The sequence below is a fragment of the Leucoraja erinacea genome, chromosome 8 (genome assembly GCF_028641065.1).
Source record: "Leucoraja erinacea ecotype New England chromosome 8, Leri_hhj_1, whole genome shotgun sequence".
Taxonomy (NCBI): Eukaryota; Metazoa; Chordata; class Chondrichthyes; order Rajiformes; family Rajidae; genus Leucoraja; species Leucoraja erinaceus.
In genome coordinates, this window is record NC_073384.1 from 31,799,979 (window position 1) to 31,813,445 (window position 13,467).

Here is a 13,467-nt window from a genome sequence, read left to right on the forward strand (position 1 = left end):
TCTCTTACACCTGCATTAAGAAGGCAATTAAACACACCTGAGCAATTACAAACGCCTGTGAAGCCATATGTCCCAAACATTATGGTGCCCTGAAATGGAGGGATTATGTATAAACACAGCTGTAATTTCTACATGGTGAAACCAAATGTATAAATACCCTTTAATAAAATCTGACAATGTACACTTTAACCGCATGTGATTTTTTTCTATTACAAATCTCAATTTGTGGAGTACAGAGACAAATAAATAAATGATGGGTCTTTGTCCCAAACATTATGCAGAGCGCTGTATGAAATAAAGTGCTAGAGGAACTCAGCGGGTCAGACCTCAAAATATTATGGTTAACAAAAATAATTGAAACCTCTGTAATATTAAACAATCCTTTGAATATATGGACTTTACCGCTAAAATGTAATTAAAATGCAATCATCCCTCATCGACTATTTTTTTAACTTTATATGCGGATCGATGGGGAAAGAAGCGAAAGAGATTGTTGAAAGTTATTACATAATGCATTCTTCACCCTGTAATATTATAGAACGGCCACAGATGCTGCATAATAAAAGAGAAGTGAAGATAAAATTGGAACGGGTTTGTACTAGGAGGCACTTTGGTATAAAATGAATGCAATTGTTAAACAGACCCTGTCGGTTAAAAGATAATACACTTTAAATCTGTTGTTTGCTTCATGTTTCTATGAAACCCTGCATGGTGTAATGGTGTCAAGTGATTTGGCAGCAACCGTATTCATCAGTGTCTGGATTACTTGATGGACATCATCTTTTTGTGTCAGTAACATACAAAACTGACTTGTTCTCCTTCCTCTTACATATTTAATGTGAGGTTGAAATGAGGGCCTCCCATGTAAAATAAGCATTTCAAACAGCATTTATCATTTACAAGGCACACCCGTGAAATCTGTTAATTGGGGATATTTTAACACACTTACCCTGACAATGCGTGGCATTAACCTGCTTGTAACCCAGGGGACACTCCACCATTTGTCCATTTCCTGGAATAGGAAAAGCTGAAATTGAAACAAAATCAATAATTATTGAAACAAACAATAATTAACAATCTCAATACCTATGATTATTCACAGAAACGGCAAGAAATAAATAGTGGATTTAAATCATCGTCAAACCACCGACAATACTGCATCTTGCAGTACTGTAAACGTAAACACTTCAAATCACAGCATTATTCCGTGGCAGCAATGGTAAAAGCCCACCTGATTTGGCTAGAATTTTTTTGTATAAATCTCAATCTCTCTCATCTCCACTGTGCTGCATCACACAAGGTGCTGCTCACCAGGCAACCATTTAATATGGATTTGTGTGGGACTGCCTCTCCACAGCTTCAGGGACGCACGCACAAGACACCAACTAGACAACATGAGTGACTCAATTCTTTCTAACCAATTAGACAACACCACAGGGGGCTCAAGGGGGAAGAATTTTACAGGAAGACCTGTGAGTGAACTTTAACAATAGGATATGCTGCAAATGTTACATTTGCCTGTCGACCAGTATGATTTACTAGCAATTTGTGCTTTACTTGATAATTAATTAAAATTAAATTTGGGAATGCTAGAAATGCGCAGCAAGTCAAGCTGTGTTTGTGTGTAAGAGAAACAAAATCACTGTTCTCAGTCATGTTGAGTCCTGTGTGTTCCGGGCTTCGTCATTCACAGTGTACATCTTGCCATAGTTTAACCATAAATTAATGTTCTTAAGTGATAGGAGCAGAACTAGGTCATTCAGCCCATCAAGTCTACTCCGCCATCCAATCATAGCTAATCTATCTGTCCCTCCTAACCCCATTCTCCTGCTTTCTCCCCATTACCACTGGCACCTGTAAAAATGAAGAATCTATCTCTGCCTTAACTTCCCAAGTGCATCACTTTTCACTTCTCTAAGCTAAATTTCACCTGCTATTCCTTTGCTCACTTTACTGTTGGTCTACTGTTCTAATTTTTTCTGACACGTCCCTGCCTCAGGAAAATAAAACAGAAACTTGCATTATGAAATATACATAAAATAAAGACCATCATATGTCACAAATAACATGCAATACAGCATTGATTCAACAAAATTAGAAATAACCTGTTGGGAGAAATAAACATTTCTAGGACAACTTGTCGATCTTGAAAGCATCACTTCTTAGGTTGCTCTCCTTGTTCCACATTTGGCTTTCCTATGCTATCAACAGCTGGACCACAATATTTAACATGTGTAGGAAGGAACTGCAGATGCTGGTTAAACCGATGAAAGATAAACCAAACATGTTTAACTTTCCAAAAACCACCACTGCTTCCTAAACCAATTGCCACTTCTGATTAACCCCAATATGGAACACACAATCCGACAGATATTATAGCAAGCCGACGAAATAGCCTGCAGCACAAAATATATTGCTGGAGTAACAGTACGCCAGGCAGCATAAGTGGAGCAAAATGGACAGATCACTGCCTCCACAAATCCTGCCTGGCTTGCTGGGTCCCTCCAGCAGTTTTATTTCCATACTCCAGCATCTGCACTCTCTTGTGCTCAGATATAAAGCCTACAACTTCGGTAACAAAGCTTCAGTTTTTTTAATACCAAGAATGGATGTCTGGAAGTGTTACACACCATCTTCATGCCAATTCCAGACAATATTATAAGCAGCAAGTAAATTATTAGGCAATTTGTTACTCCCATTTATGATTTTCGATTACAAGTCTCAATCATTTAAAATTCTTCCAACAAATGATATAATCCAACATTCAGTTTCCCACAACATTACTCAATGACTGAAAGGATATATTTATTTATAGCAGCAATTCATGTTCCAACATAAACCGTCTTTTACCCCCAGTAAGAATTGGCTCTTTATGCCCAAACCTCAGCCTAATCATGAGGTTCTGTGTGTCTGTTCCTTCTCCTCAAATTGGGTTTGTTTTTCTTGTTAGATCCCTTAATGTCCATTACGCTCTTTTTCCCTTCAACTCACCCCTTGCACTCACTGCCACCTCCTTTCCACCTCCTCATGGGATGCCAGTGTGGCAAACTCATCCTGCTCAACATTATTAAACATTTTAGAAAGCATAAAATGTATGCAAAGCATTTTACTGGGATGCATCACGGCTTGGTTTGGGAACAGTTCCATCCAAGACCACAAGAAATTGGTCTGGAGATCAGCAATCCACACACACTAACACTGTCCTACACATACCAGAGAAAATTTTACTATGCCAATTATCCTGTAAACCTGGATAGACACAAAAAGCTGGACTAACTCAGCGGGACAGGCAGCATCTCTGGAGAGAAGGAGTGTGTGACATTTCGGATCAAGAGCTTTATTCAGTCTCTGAAGGACTGAAGAAGGGTCTTGACCCAAAACATCACTCATTCCTTCTCTCCAGAGATGCTGCCTGTCCCGCTGAATTACTCCAGCTTTTTTGTATCTATCTTTGGTTTAAACCTGCATCTGCAGTTCCTTCTTACACAGCCTACACATGTACATCTTTGGTTTGAATATGAATTTGAATACAACTTTAATTGTCATTCAGGTATACACATAGACACAGTGCACATTGAACAAAATTTTGTTGCATTGACTCTTCAAAGTAGCAGCAGAATATAACATTTATATCAGGCGATCAGTAAAAGTGCTTAGTGTGCCCATAAAAAGTGCTTCATGTGCATAGTTCTGTAAAATAGATATATAGGAAAGTTTTTAAAAGTGGCAATGTATAAGAAAGTTCTAGCATCGGTTTGATTGTGAGTTCAATAGTCTTATGGCCTGGGGGATGAAGCTGTTGCAGAACCTGGTTGTCCCGCTCTTCATGCTGCGGTACCTCCTCCCAGAGTTCAGCAGTGTAAACAGTCCATATTGTGGGTGTGTGGGGGCTCTGGTAATGCCCTTAGCTCTAATCAGACAGCGTTTGTAACCAATGTCCATGATGGAAGGAAGAGAAGTCCCAATGATTTTTTCCGCTGTCCTCACCACTCTCTGAAGGCACTTCCAGTCCGCAGCTGTACAGCCGCCGCACCACATAGAGATGCAGCTGGTCATGACTGATTCAATGGTGCTTCTGTAGAATGTGGTGAGGATGGGAGGGTGGAGGTGTGATCTTCTCATCCTGCGGAGGAAGTACAACCGCTGCTGTGCCCGTTTTACCAGAGATGTGATGTTTGTAGTCCAAGTTAAGGTATCCGTTATATGCACTCCCAGGAACTTGATGCTTTTCACCTGCTCCACTGCTAAGTTGTTGATGCACAGCGGAGTGTGACTGGGCTGATTTTTCTTTCTGAAGTCGACGACAATCTCCTTGGTTTTGTCCACATTTAGGAGAAGGTTGTTCCTGCTGCACCAGCTCACCAGCTGCTCCACCTCCTCTCTGTATGCCTGGTCGTCATTGTTGCGGATGAGGCCCACTACTGTTGTGTCATCCGCGTATTTGATGATATGGTTAGTAGTGGACCTGGTGACACAGTCATGTGTCATCAATATGAAGAGCAGCGGACTCAGGACACAGCCCTGAGGGGAGCCGGTGCTCAGTGTGATGACCGAGGAGGTGTTCTTCCCCACCCACACAGACTGGGGTCTTTCAGAAAGGAAATCCAGGATCCAGTTGCATAGTGTGGTATTGAATCCTAGGGGTGCCAGTTTGCTCACCAGATGCTGGGGGATTATCGTATTGAATGCTGAGCTGAAGTCAACAAACAGCATCTGCAAGTGGGTGTTCTTCTCCTCCAGGTGTTGTAGGCTCAGGTGCACTGCAGAGGAGATAGCATCCTCTGTGGAGCGGTTCGGGCGATAAGCAAACTGGAACGGGTCAAAACTGGAGGGGAGTTTAGAGACCATGTGCTGCTTAATAAGCCTCTCAAAACACTTCATTATTATTGGTGTGAGTGCTACGGGGGGGTAATCATTCAGGCAGGTTATTGTGGACTTTTTTGGGGACTGGTATGATGGTGGCTGTCTTGAAACATGATGGAACAATGGCCTGGTTCAGGGAGGTGTTAAAAATGTCTGTCAGAACCAGGGCCAGCAGGTCGGCGCATCCCCTAAACAGACGCCCCGGTATGTTATCCGGTCCGGCTGCCTTTCGCTTGTCAATGCCCTCCAGGATTCTGCTGACTTCAGCAGTTTCAAAAGACAGTGTCTGTTCTCCTGGTTGTGGCAGGCAGACCTTCACCGCTGGGCCAGGCTGCCAAAGCCTGCACCGGCTCACACCGTCTCCCCAGTTGCTGCTCTAGAAATATTGGAATTGGTGGAGAGGTGGAATATTGCATTGGGGGACCAGCCCTCCAGTGTGAACATGGGACCCAACGGGTCCCACTTAGTCTAGTACAATGATATTACTTGGTAATCCCTTATTCAGTTGTGGTGGACAAATGGCAGTAACGGTCCCCATTCCCCACTCCCATAGTCCGTTATAATGTGGGTTTACTGTATTTCTGTTCAAGCTTTATTGGACTGGTATATGAAGGGTTTGTGCATTTTTAGCAGTTACCATGACAACATAATTACTGCATGCTTTCTGGAAACCGTTAGATCTTATTACGTGCAGCATTTTTCCTTTCATATTCCTCCCAAAATCTCACTGAGCAATTCAGAAAAATATCAGAGGCGATGTTATTTTCTTGCACTGCTTTATACTGCAGAGGTCAAAGAACTGTTCTTAACAAGGAGATCACAAGCAGCCTGGTTTAGAAAATTGATTCAGCTTTAGAAAGATGAAGGCAAACTCATTGCTGAAGTGACTCTTTCAATATTAGACCCTTCTAAAGATGATACCAAAATTGGTCAAGTGGTTGAGTGTCATAAATTAAACTGTGGACTGGGACTAAATATCAGTGTTCTGGTTGTGAGCACAAATGTGCCAGATGGAAATCAGCCCACAATAAGGTAAGAACAAACTAGGCAATGGACTACACACAAAACGAGGTAAGATATTAAATCATGTGGAGTAATAGAGGGAATCGACAGAATGATAAAGCGAGGAGAAAGAACATTCTTGATATATTCTTCTATTTGCCAAAGCATAAAATAGAAAGAGCAGAATAGTCGTGCTAGGACTGTGTAAAATACCAAGTGGAGAACACCCAGAGTACAGATGCTCGCCAACTTATGAAAGGGTTACATTTCACGTATTCTTGCGTAAGTCAGATGTGACGCAAGTCGGAGATGGAAGTGCTACTGCACATGTGTCAGGTTACTATTCGACGTGGCGACCACGTGGGAACTCCAAAGCAGAGACCAGGTGAGAGCATCCACAAGAACAGCTGACTAGCTTGCAGAAACAGCACACTGCTACCAAGACTATCGAGCTTGAAGAATTGCTTATGTAAGTGTGACTTTATATAAGCCACCTGTTACGTAAATTGCGAAGTGCATGTACTGAATATAGTTCTGGTCACAATGATACAGGAAGGATTTAACACAATAAGGTGAAGGGGGGGGATTTATGAGGGCTATCCAGTAATTTTAGAAAGGGGTTGAGTTGTAGGGTTGCATCGTTTTCTTTGTATTAAAGGTAAAATTACGAAGGGTGTATTTTCCCAAGATAATTGTCGTAAGACTGCAACCATAATGCATTTCTCTTTTACAGCTCTATTACATTATGCTGCCTTACAGCGCTTGCAGCGCCAGAGACCCGGGTTCCATCCCGACTACGGGTGCTGTCTGTATGAAGTTTGTACGTTCTCCACGTGACCTGCATGGATTTTCTCCGAGATCTTCCGTTTCCTCCCACACTCCAAAGACATACAAGTATAAATTGGCTTGGTAAATGTAAAAAATTGGCACTAGTGTGTGTAGGATAGTGTAAATGTGCGGGGATTATTGGTCGGCGTGGACTCGATGGGCTGAAGGGCCTGTTTCCATGCTGTATCTATTAACTAAACTAAACTAGAATTAGAAATGTAGAAAATGTAGAAAGAATTGTGGCCAGACACCTTTACCACATTACTTGCTAAGCACTGTAGTTTCTGTAGCCTACAACTAATAGCTGGGGCAATAAAATACCCGACTGGCAGTTTAATTTAACCAATATGCTCATGAAAGGGACTTTGCTCTATGCAAATTTGTCATTGCTCAGTTGCTTAACAACCAAAGTTGTTTTCCCAAAATTGATATGTTGTGGACGATGAAATGTAATTGTAATGTCCTTCTGCTCTGAGTGGGCAAACAGCAAAGGCCAATACATTTGTGAATTGGCTGAGATGTAACTTGAATATTTACTAAGTAAATTGAGCAGAATTGTTATCTTGTGCTTAGAATCACATTTACCAATGAAATGTTTGAAATTAGTGGGACGAATGGTCAGGGTCAGATTTACATATAGGCTTGACAAGCTTAAGTTAAGGGCCTCAAGATCTAGGGGGGCCTCGCAGAGCCGGATTTACCACTAGGCGTCATAGGCTGAAGCGTAGGGCCTCAAAATCTAGGGGCCCTCCAGCCAAGGCAGGACACCTGCCGTTCAACTCTGGGCGGGCCCCCCTCTCTATCTCTCTCTCTCTCTCTCTCTCTCCATCTCCGCCCTCCATCCGTATCCGTGTCCGGGCCGCCGGGCTCCGCTCTCCTCTCGCTCCTCATCCGCCGACGAAAAACATCGCGTAGCTGCGGGTCTGTGGAGCGGCCAGCTGCGACGCTGACTTTAACATCGGGAGCCTGGGATCTCTCGCCAAGATCGCCAGTGGTGGAGCTCCTTCCGGCGCGGCCTTGTTGGCTTCGAAAGCCGCAGTCTCGAGTAAGGAGGCGGCCGTTCCAGGTGTCCCAAGCCGCTGAGAGGCTTCTCCCGACGCCGGAGCACCATCACCCGGCGAGAACGGCCTGGAACATCGGGCCTCCATAGCGGCGACTGTGGCCGGACTATGGGTGGACATGGGGATGGACTGGACTTAGTGCCTTCCCTCACAGTGGGTACCATTGTGGGGGGATGTTTTTTATGTTTAAATTTCTTTATTATTGTCATGTTTTGTATTCTTTTTTTATGTGTTGCTTTCTAGAGTCCCTACCTGGTCGGAGAGGCAGCTTTTTTCCGGGCTGCAATTACGGCCCGTCCTCACAGCCTACCAGCGAGCCTGGAGCGGCGTTTCCTGAGGAGACTGCCCAGAACCTCTGCTTCGGTAGCGGCACAGCGCTGGAGCGCTATCGCGGTGGCAACAAGCATTTCACTACACTAATAAAGAAACCTAAACCTAAACCTAATCCGAAACCGAAAAAGAGTTGAGATACTGTATTATAATTTTGCTGCATGTCATTGTGGTATATATCATGTCTTGATTGGTGAATACGTTTAGTTTGTGACTTTATTTGAAGCAGAAATAATATGTGAATGCTTCATTGAGCATAATTCCGACTGGTATCTACGCACTTCGTCTGAGCACATTATCGCATGCGTCATGCAAGCCGTCTCAAATGATCACCTAAACTGTCATTTAGCAACTTAAAAAGCAGCCAAGGTTGCCCGGCTGACAGCAGAGAAAACAAATTAAGTGAGAGCCCTGCAAGGTGTATAATATTTTTGACACTGTCATAGGCCTTTCTTACATATGCTGTCACAACGCACTGTGGTCTCTAAACAACCCTTCAGTAATTTTCCTTGCCTTCCAATTCAGAATAATATTGTTTTAAGCCAATAACTCGACACTAGCACTGGCAATAAATAAATAAATAAGCACGGCTTTCCAGCCCCTTATCTCATTGGCCACGCTCGGCTGCAAATCTGGTGGACCATCTTCCTCTAGTCGTGGGGGTGGGGGATTGGGAGGGGTGTCACAAGTGGAACAGCTTAGGGACTCTTTTCATCTAAATCCGGCCCTGGGAATGGTGCCGAAGGACAGAGCCAGCTAATGTGAACATAAAGGCCTATGTGTGGTCCAGCCATGTCACACAGTGCAGGCTCATCTGAACAGTGAATGATTTCCTATGGTATCAGATCAGATTTTGTGGTCTTTGCAGGGAATCAAAAACAATATTATGTCATGCGCTAAAATTGCCTGAATGATTTATATGCGGTTATTTTTGTCATCTCACTTTAAATAACATGGCATTAGTTTTGTCACAGAACAATTTGTAATCCTGAGACTTTGACAGCAAAAACCATTATGTATTCGACTAATTTCAAACATTTCGAGTTTCTAGGCAATAGTCTTCAGTGACTTCCTTCTCATTCTGCACCTTAATCAAACTTACTTCCCCTTCTCTTGGTCCCGTCACATCCCCTAGAGCTTGTTCAAACACTGATCTTACCCAAGATAGACACAAAAGCTGAAGTAACTCAGCGGGACAGGCAGCATCTCTGGAAAGAAGGAATGGGTGATGTTTCGGGTCTGAAGAAGGGTCTCGAATGGAAAAGTCATCCATTCCTTCGCTCCAGAGATGCTGCCTGTCCCACTGAGTTACTCCAGCTTTTTGTGTCTATCTTCCGCTTAAACCAGCATCTGCAGTTCCTTCTCACACACTAATCTTTCCCATTTCTAACCACACTGCAACTACTACCTTATTCTGTGTCCCCCACTTAAAAACCTTTTATATTATTCCCCACAAAGTGGTATTTTCCTCTGAAATATAATCAGCTTGAAATAGTGAGACTGCATTGGTTTGCCCATAATGTTCTCACTTCCTCCAAACCCATGACAAACATTGGGTTGGATTGTCCAGGACTCATCCCAAATGTCATGATTCCCACCCCACACTGGACCTGTAGCCACACTAATCTTCATAAGTTCATAAGTGATAGGAGAAGAATTAGGCCATTCGGCCCATCAGGTCTACTCTGCCATTCAATCTTGGCTGATCTATCTTTCCCTCTCAACCCTATTCTCCTGCCTTCTCCCCATAACCCCCGACACCCTTGCTAATCAAGAATCTATCTATCTCTGCCTTAAAATTATCAATCGACGTGGCCTCCACAGCCTTCTGTGGCACCTCTTCAATTCCTCAGGTTCACTGCCATAGGCACTTAGAAACACAAATATGAATTAATTGACAATATCAATATTAATTATAATAAATTAAACAAAAAGACCAGTTACCTTCACTAAATGTTTCCATCCAGACCACCTACCCGACTCAAATGAATGGAACTGACCTCGATATGTCAGCTCTGGCTGGCATACAGTCAGACGGACTTGGTGCAGACTGTATCCATAATGGATACAGTCTTGTAATCGATGTTGCATCAAGAAACAGAGTAAAGAATCACATGCACCCCCGGGGTGGCAAAGTAACACAGCTAGTTGAGCTGCTGCCTCACAGCTCCAGCATTTGAACTTCAATGCTGACCTTGGGTGCTATCTGCATGGTTTGCACGTTCTCCCTGTGAATGCATGTATTTCTTCCAGCTGCACTGGTTTCTTCCCACATACCAAAGGGATGCAGGTTACCTGGCCAAGGTAAATTAACCCTAGTGAACACGGGTAGTAGAACTGAGGAAGATTAATGAGAGCATGCAGAGTATAGGTTACAGGAAATCCGGCCAAAAGGGGATCAAGTGGCTTATTCTTAGTCCTATTTTCTTGTGTATGTGTGAACATTCGTGGGGAAATGTAAATGCTCTAAGAACTAACATTTACTGGGCCAAATGGGGTTCCTTTCATAAAGAAATATGGAAGTATTTGACCTCCCGGCATTGTCTATTTCCATGCATGGAAGTCAAGAATGCACTAATGTATATGCTGCAGCTACAGAACTGCACACTAGCTGTCGGAGCAATTGTGCCCTATATCCCTTTGCTCGACAACTCTGCCCAGGGCCCTACCATTCACTGTGAATGCCCTGCCCTGGTTTGACTTCCCGAAATGTAACACCTTGCACTTATCTACACGAAACTCACTAGCCATTCTTCAGCCCACTTGATCAAGATCCTGCTGTAATTTTTGGCAACTATCTTCACTGTCTATGATACCAACTATTCTCTTATTCAATATGTCTTAATCAGTGCAATTTTCTTTTCAAGCCATGTCACAGAACAGTGTCACTTCTGTCCTTCACATATACCAACTTCATAATATAAATATGATTATAGAAATTATCTTGATTTTAAATATAAATTGCAGAACATCTATTGGGAAGAAATTACCTTTAAAAATCCCATCTGTTAATTCAACTACAAACTAAATTGTAAGTGTAACAGTTCAGAGGAACTAAATTCAAAGGTAATTGAGGTAAAGTGAAGATTTCACATGAAAAACATTAAAGACATAAATGCATGAGGACATACATTTAAACATGGACGTTTTTTTTAAAACAGTCTGACATTTTAAATTTCAGTTTCAGGGGAAATAAAAAAGGCTGATTATTGAATGATTGGATTCTACTAGGTTTACCACACATCCACATGGGGATAATTCCCATTGCAGAAATAGTTGTCACAATACGGTGCTAACAACAACTCCATTATCCTGGAAACAAAGTGTGTCACTGGAAGTTCCATGAAATGAATGTAATTTATCATAGCAAGATATTTAAAACCTGGATCCAGTTAAACCAAAATCATTGTTCTAAGAGCAATTTTATTCTTCAACAAACAGACTTACAAGGCTTCTTTGGACATTTCAGGCATTTGTGGAATCCCCAAGAGGTGCCCACAGTTCCACAGCAATCTTCTTGCTTTGAAAGGCCGGGTAGAGGCTTCCCACACTATAACCAAAGAAGAATATTAAAATTAATCCCAGTTCTCCACTATGACCAAAGGCAAACAGTTCATTTGGATGTTGCGCACATTTTGAACTATAGTCATAGTAGCATGGAAACAGATCCTTCGGCCCAACTTGCCCGACCAACATGTCCCATCTACACTAGTCCCACCCGCCTACATTTGGCCCATATCCCTCTAAACTTGCCTATCCATGTACATGTTTAATTGCTTCTTAAACATTGCAATAGTCCTTGCAATTTGTCCAGATTTCTGAAGGTAACAGGACAAAGTTAAATAAGCTAGTTTAAAGGGTTCATGGAAAATCTGCTTATCCTGGCCTGGACACATGATACAGGAGCAGGAAATTTCCTTCCTCTGACTCTGCATGCCAAAACTATATAAAACACCAGTTTAGATTAATTTAGCTTAGAGATACAGTGCAGAAACAGGCCCTTCAGCCAACCAACTCCGCACCGACCAGTGATCCTCATACATTAACACTAGGGGCAATTTACATTTATACCAAGACAATTAACCTAGAAACTTGTATGTCTTTAGAGTGTGGGAGGCAACTGTAGATCTCGGAAAAAATCCACGTGGTCATGGGGGATAGTACAAACTCCATACAGACAGCACCAATAGTCGGCATCGAACCCGGGTCTCTGGTGCTGTGTTCACTGTAAGGGAGTAATTCTACCACTGCGCCAAAGTGCCGATCTAGTTAGGTCACAGCGCAGTCAACCTATCATACAAAGACTGTGATTGCGTAATAAGAAAAGGTGCAAAGCAAAGCAGCAAGGTTGTTACCATGGCTGGGAATTATAGAAATAATTAAAGATTGTTTTGTCTTGGAGCCGAGGAAACTGCTGAGAGATTTAATTAAAATGAATAAAATAATGAGAAACCGAGATAATATCAATAGAGAAAACATAATTCACTAAGCAGAGAGGATAATAACTACTGGCCAAGTTTTATGTTAATTACTAGGATTAGTCATGGGTAGCTGAGAAATACATTTCTTAATCCATTTGACAGCCAACATAATTTAAACCCAATACATATGGTGGGACATCATCACTCCCCTGCCTTACTTCCCCGTTCATTGACAAGATAACCTCTACAACTTGGAAGTTCATTAACTGTAGATTCAGCCTATCATAGATGTTCCCTTTGTCTTATCTACCTCTCCTCGACCCATTTGGTGAATGTGCCAAAGTGTAGACAGCCGAGAGCTTACAGTTCCAAGTTCAAGAGTTCAAGAGTTCAAGAGTTCAAGAGACATTTATTGTCACATGCACCAATTGGTACAGTGAGATTTGAATTACCATACAGCCTTACGAATAAAAAGAACACAATACATGATAGAATTTAACATGAACATCCCCACACAGCAGAATCAACGTTTCCCACTGTGAGGGAAGGCAATAAAGTTCAGTCATCTTCAGCTTTGTTCACCCGTGGTCGGGGTGATCGGAGCTCCGCCGTCAGAACGGAGAACACTCTCAGCGGCTTGGAGTTTCCAAATCGGCCACTTCCTACCCGATACTGCAGCTCCCGAAGTCCACAGGCCGAGCTGGACGGAGCTCCAACACTGGTGACCTCGGCAAAAGATCCCAGGCTCCGCGATTTTAAAATTAGGAGCAACACTAGCAAGTTTGCGGATAACAAAGCTGGGTGGCAGTGTGAACTGTGAAGAGGATGTTAGGAGGTTGCAGGATGACCTGGACGGGTTGAGGGAGTGGGCAGATGCGTGGCAGATGCAGTATAATATAGATAAATGTGAATTTATCCACTTTGGAGGCAAAAACAAGGGGGCAGATTATTATCTCAATGGG

At 42.7% G+C, this 13,467-nt stretch overlaps 1 protein-coding gene across 5 annotated transcripts in view; it reads right to left on the reverse strand.

The window, feature by feature from the left end:
* Positions 1 to 13,467, reverse strand: part of ltbp1 (latent transforming growth factor beta binding protein 1) — a 295,601-nt gene that overhangs the window by 190,902 nt on the left and 91,232 nt on the right. For all 5 annotated transcript variants that reach the window (XR_008723852.1, XM_055639325.1, XM_055639326.1 and 2 more), the window contains exons 8-9: positions 11,532 to 11,634; positions 950 to 1,027 (exon numbers count right to left, since the gene is read on the reverse strand). Coding sequence is in view for 4 of the 5 variants with exons in the window: in XM_055639325.1 (XP_055495300.1) it covers positions 950 to 1,027; positions 11,532 to 11,634 (181 nt within the window). In the remaining variant the exon portion in view is untranslated. The remainder of the gene's footprint in view (positions 1 to 949; positions 1,028 to 11,531; positions 11,635 to 13,467) is intronic.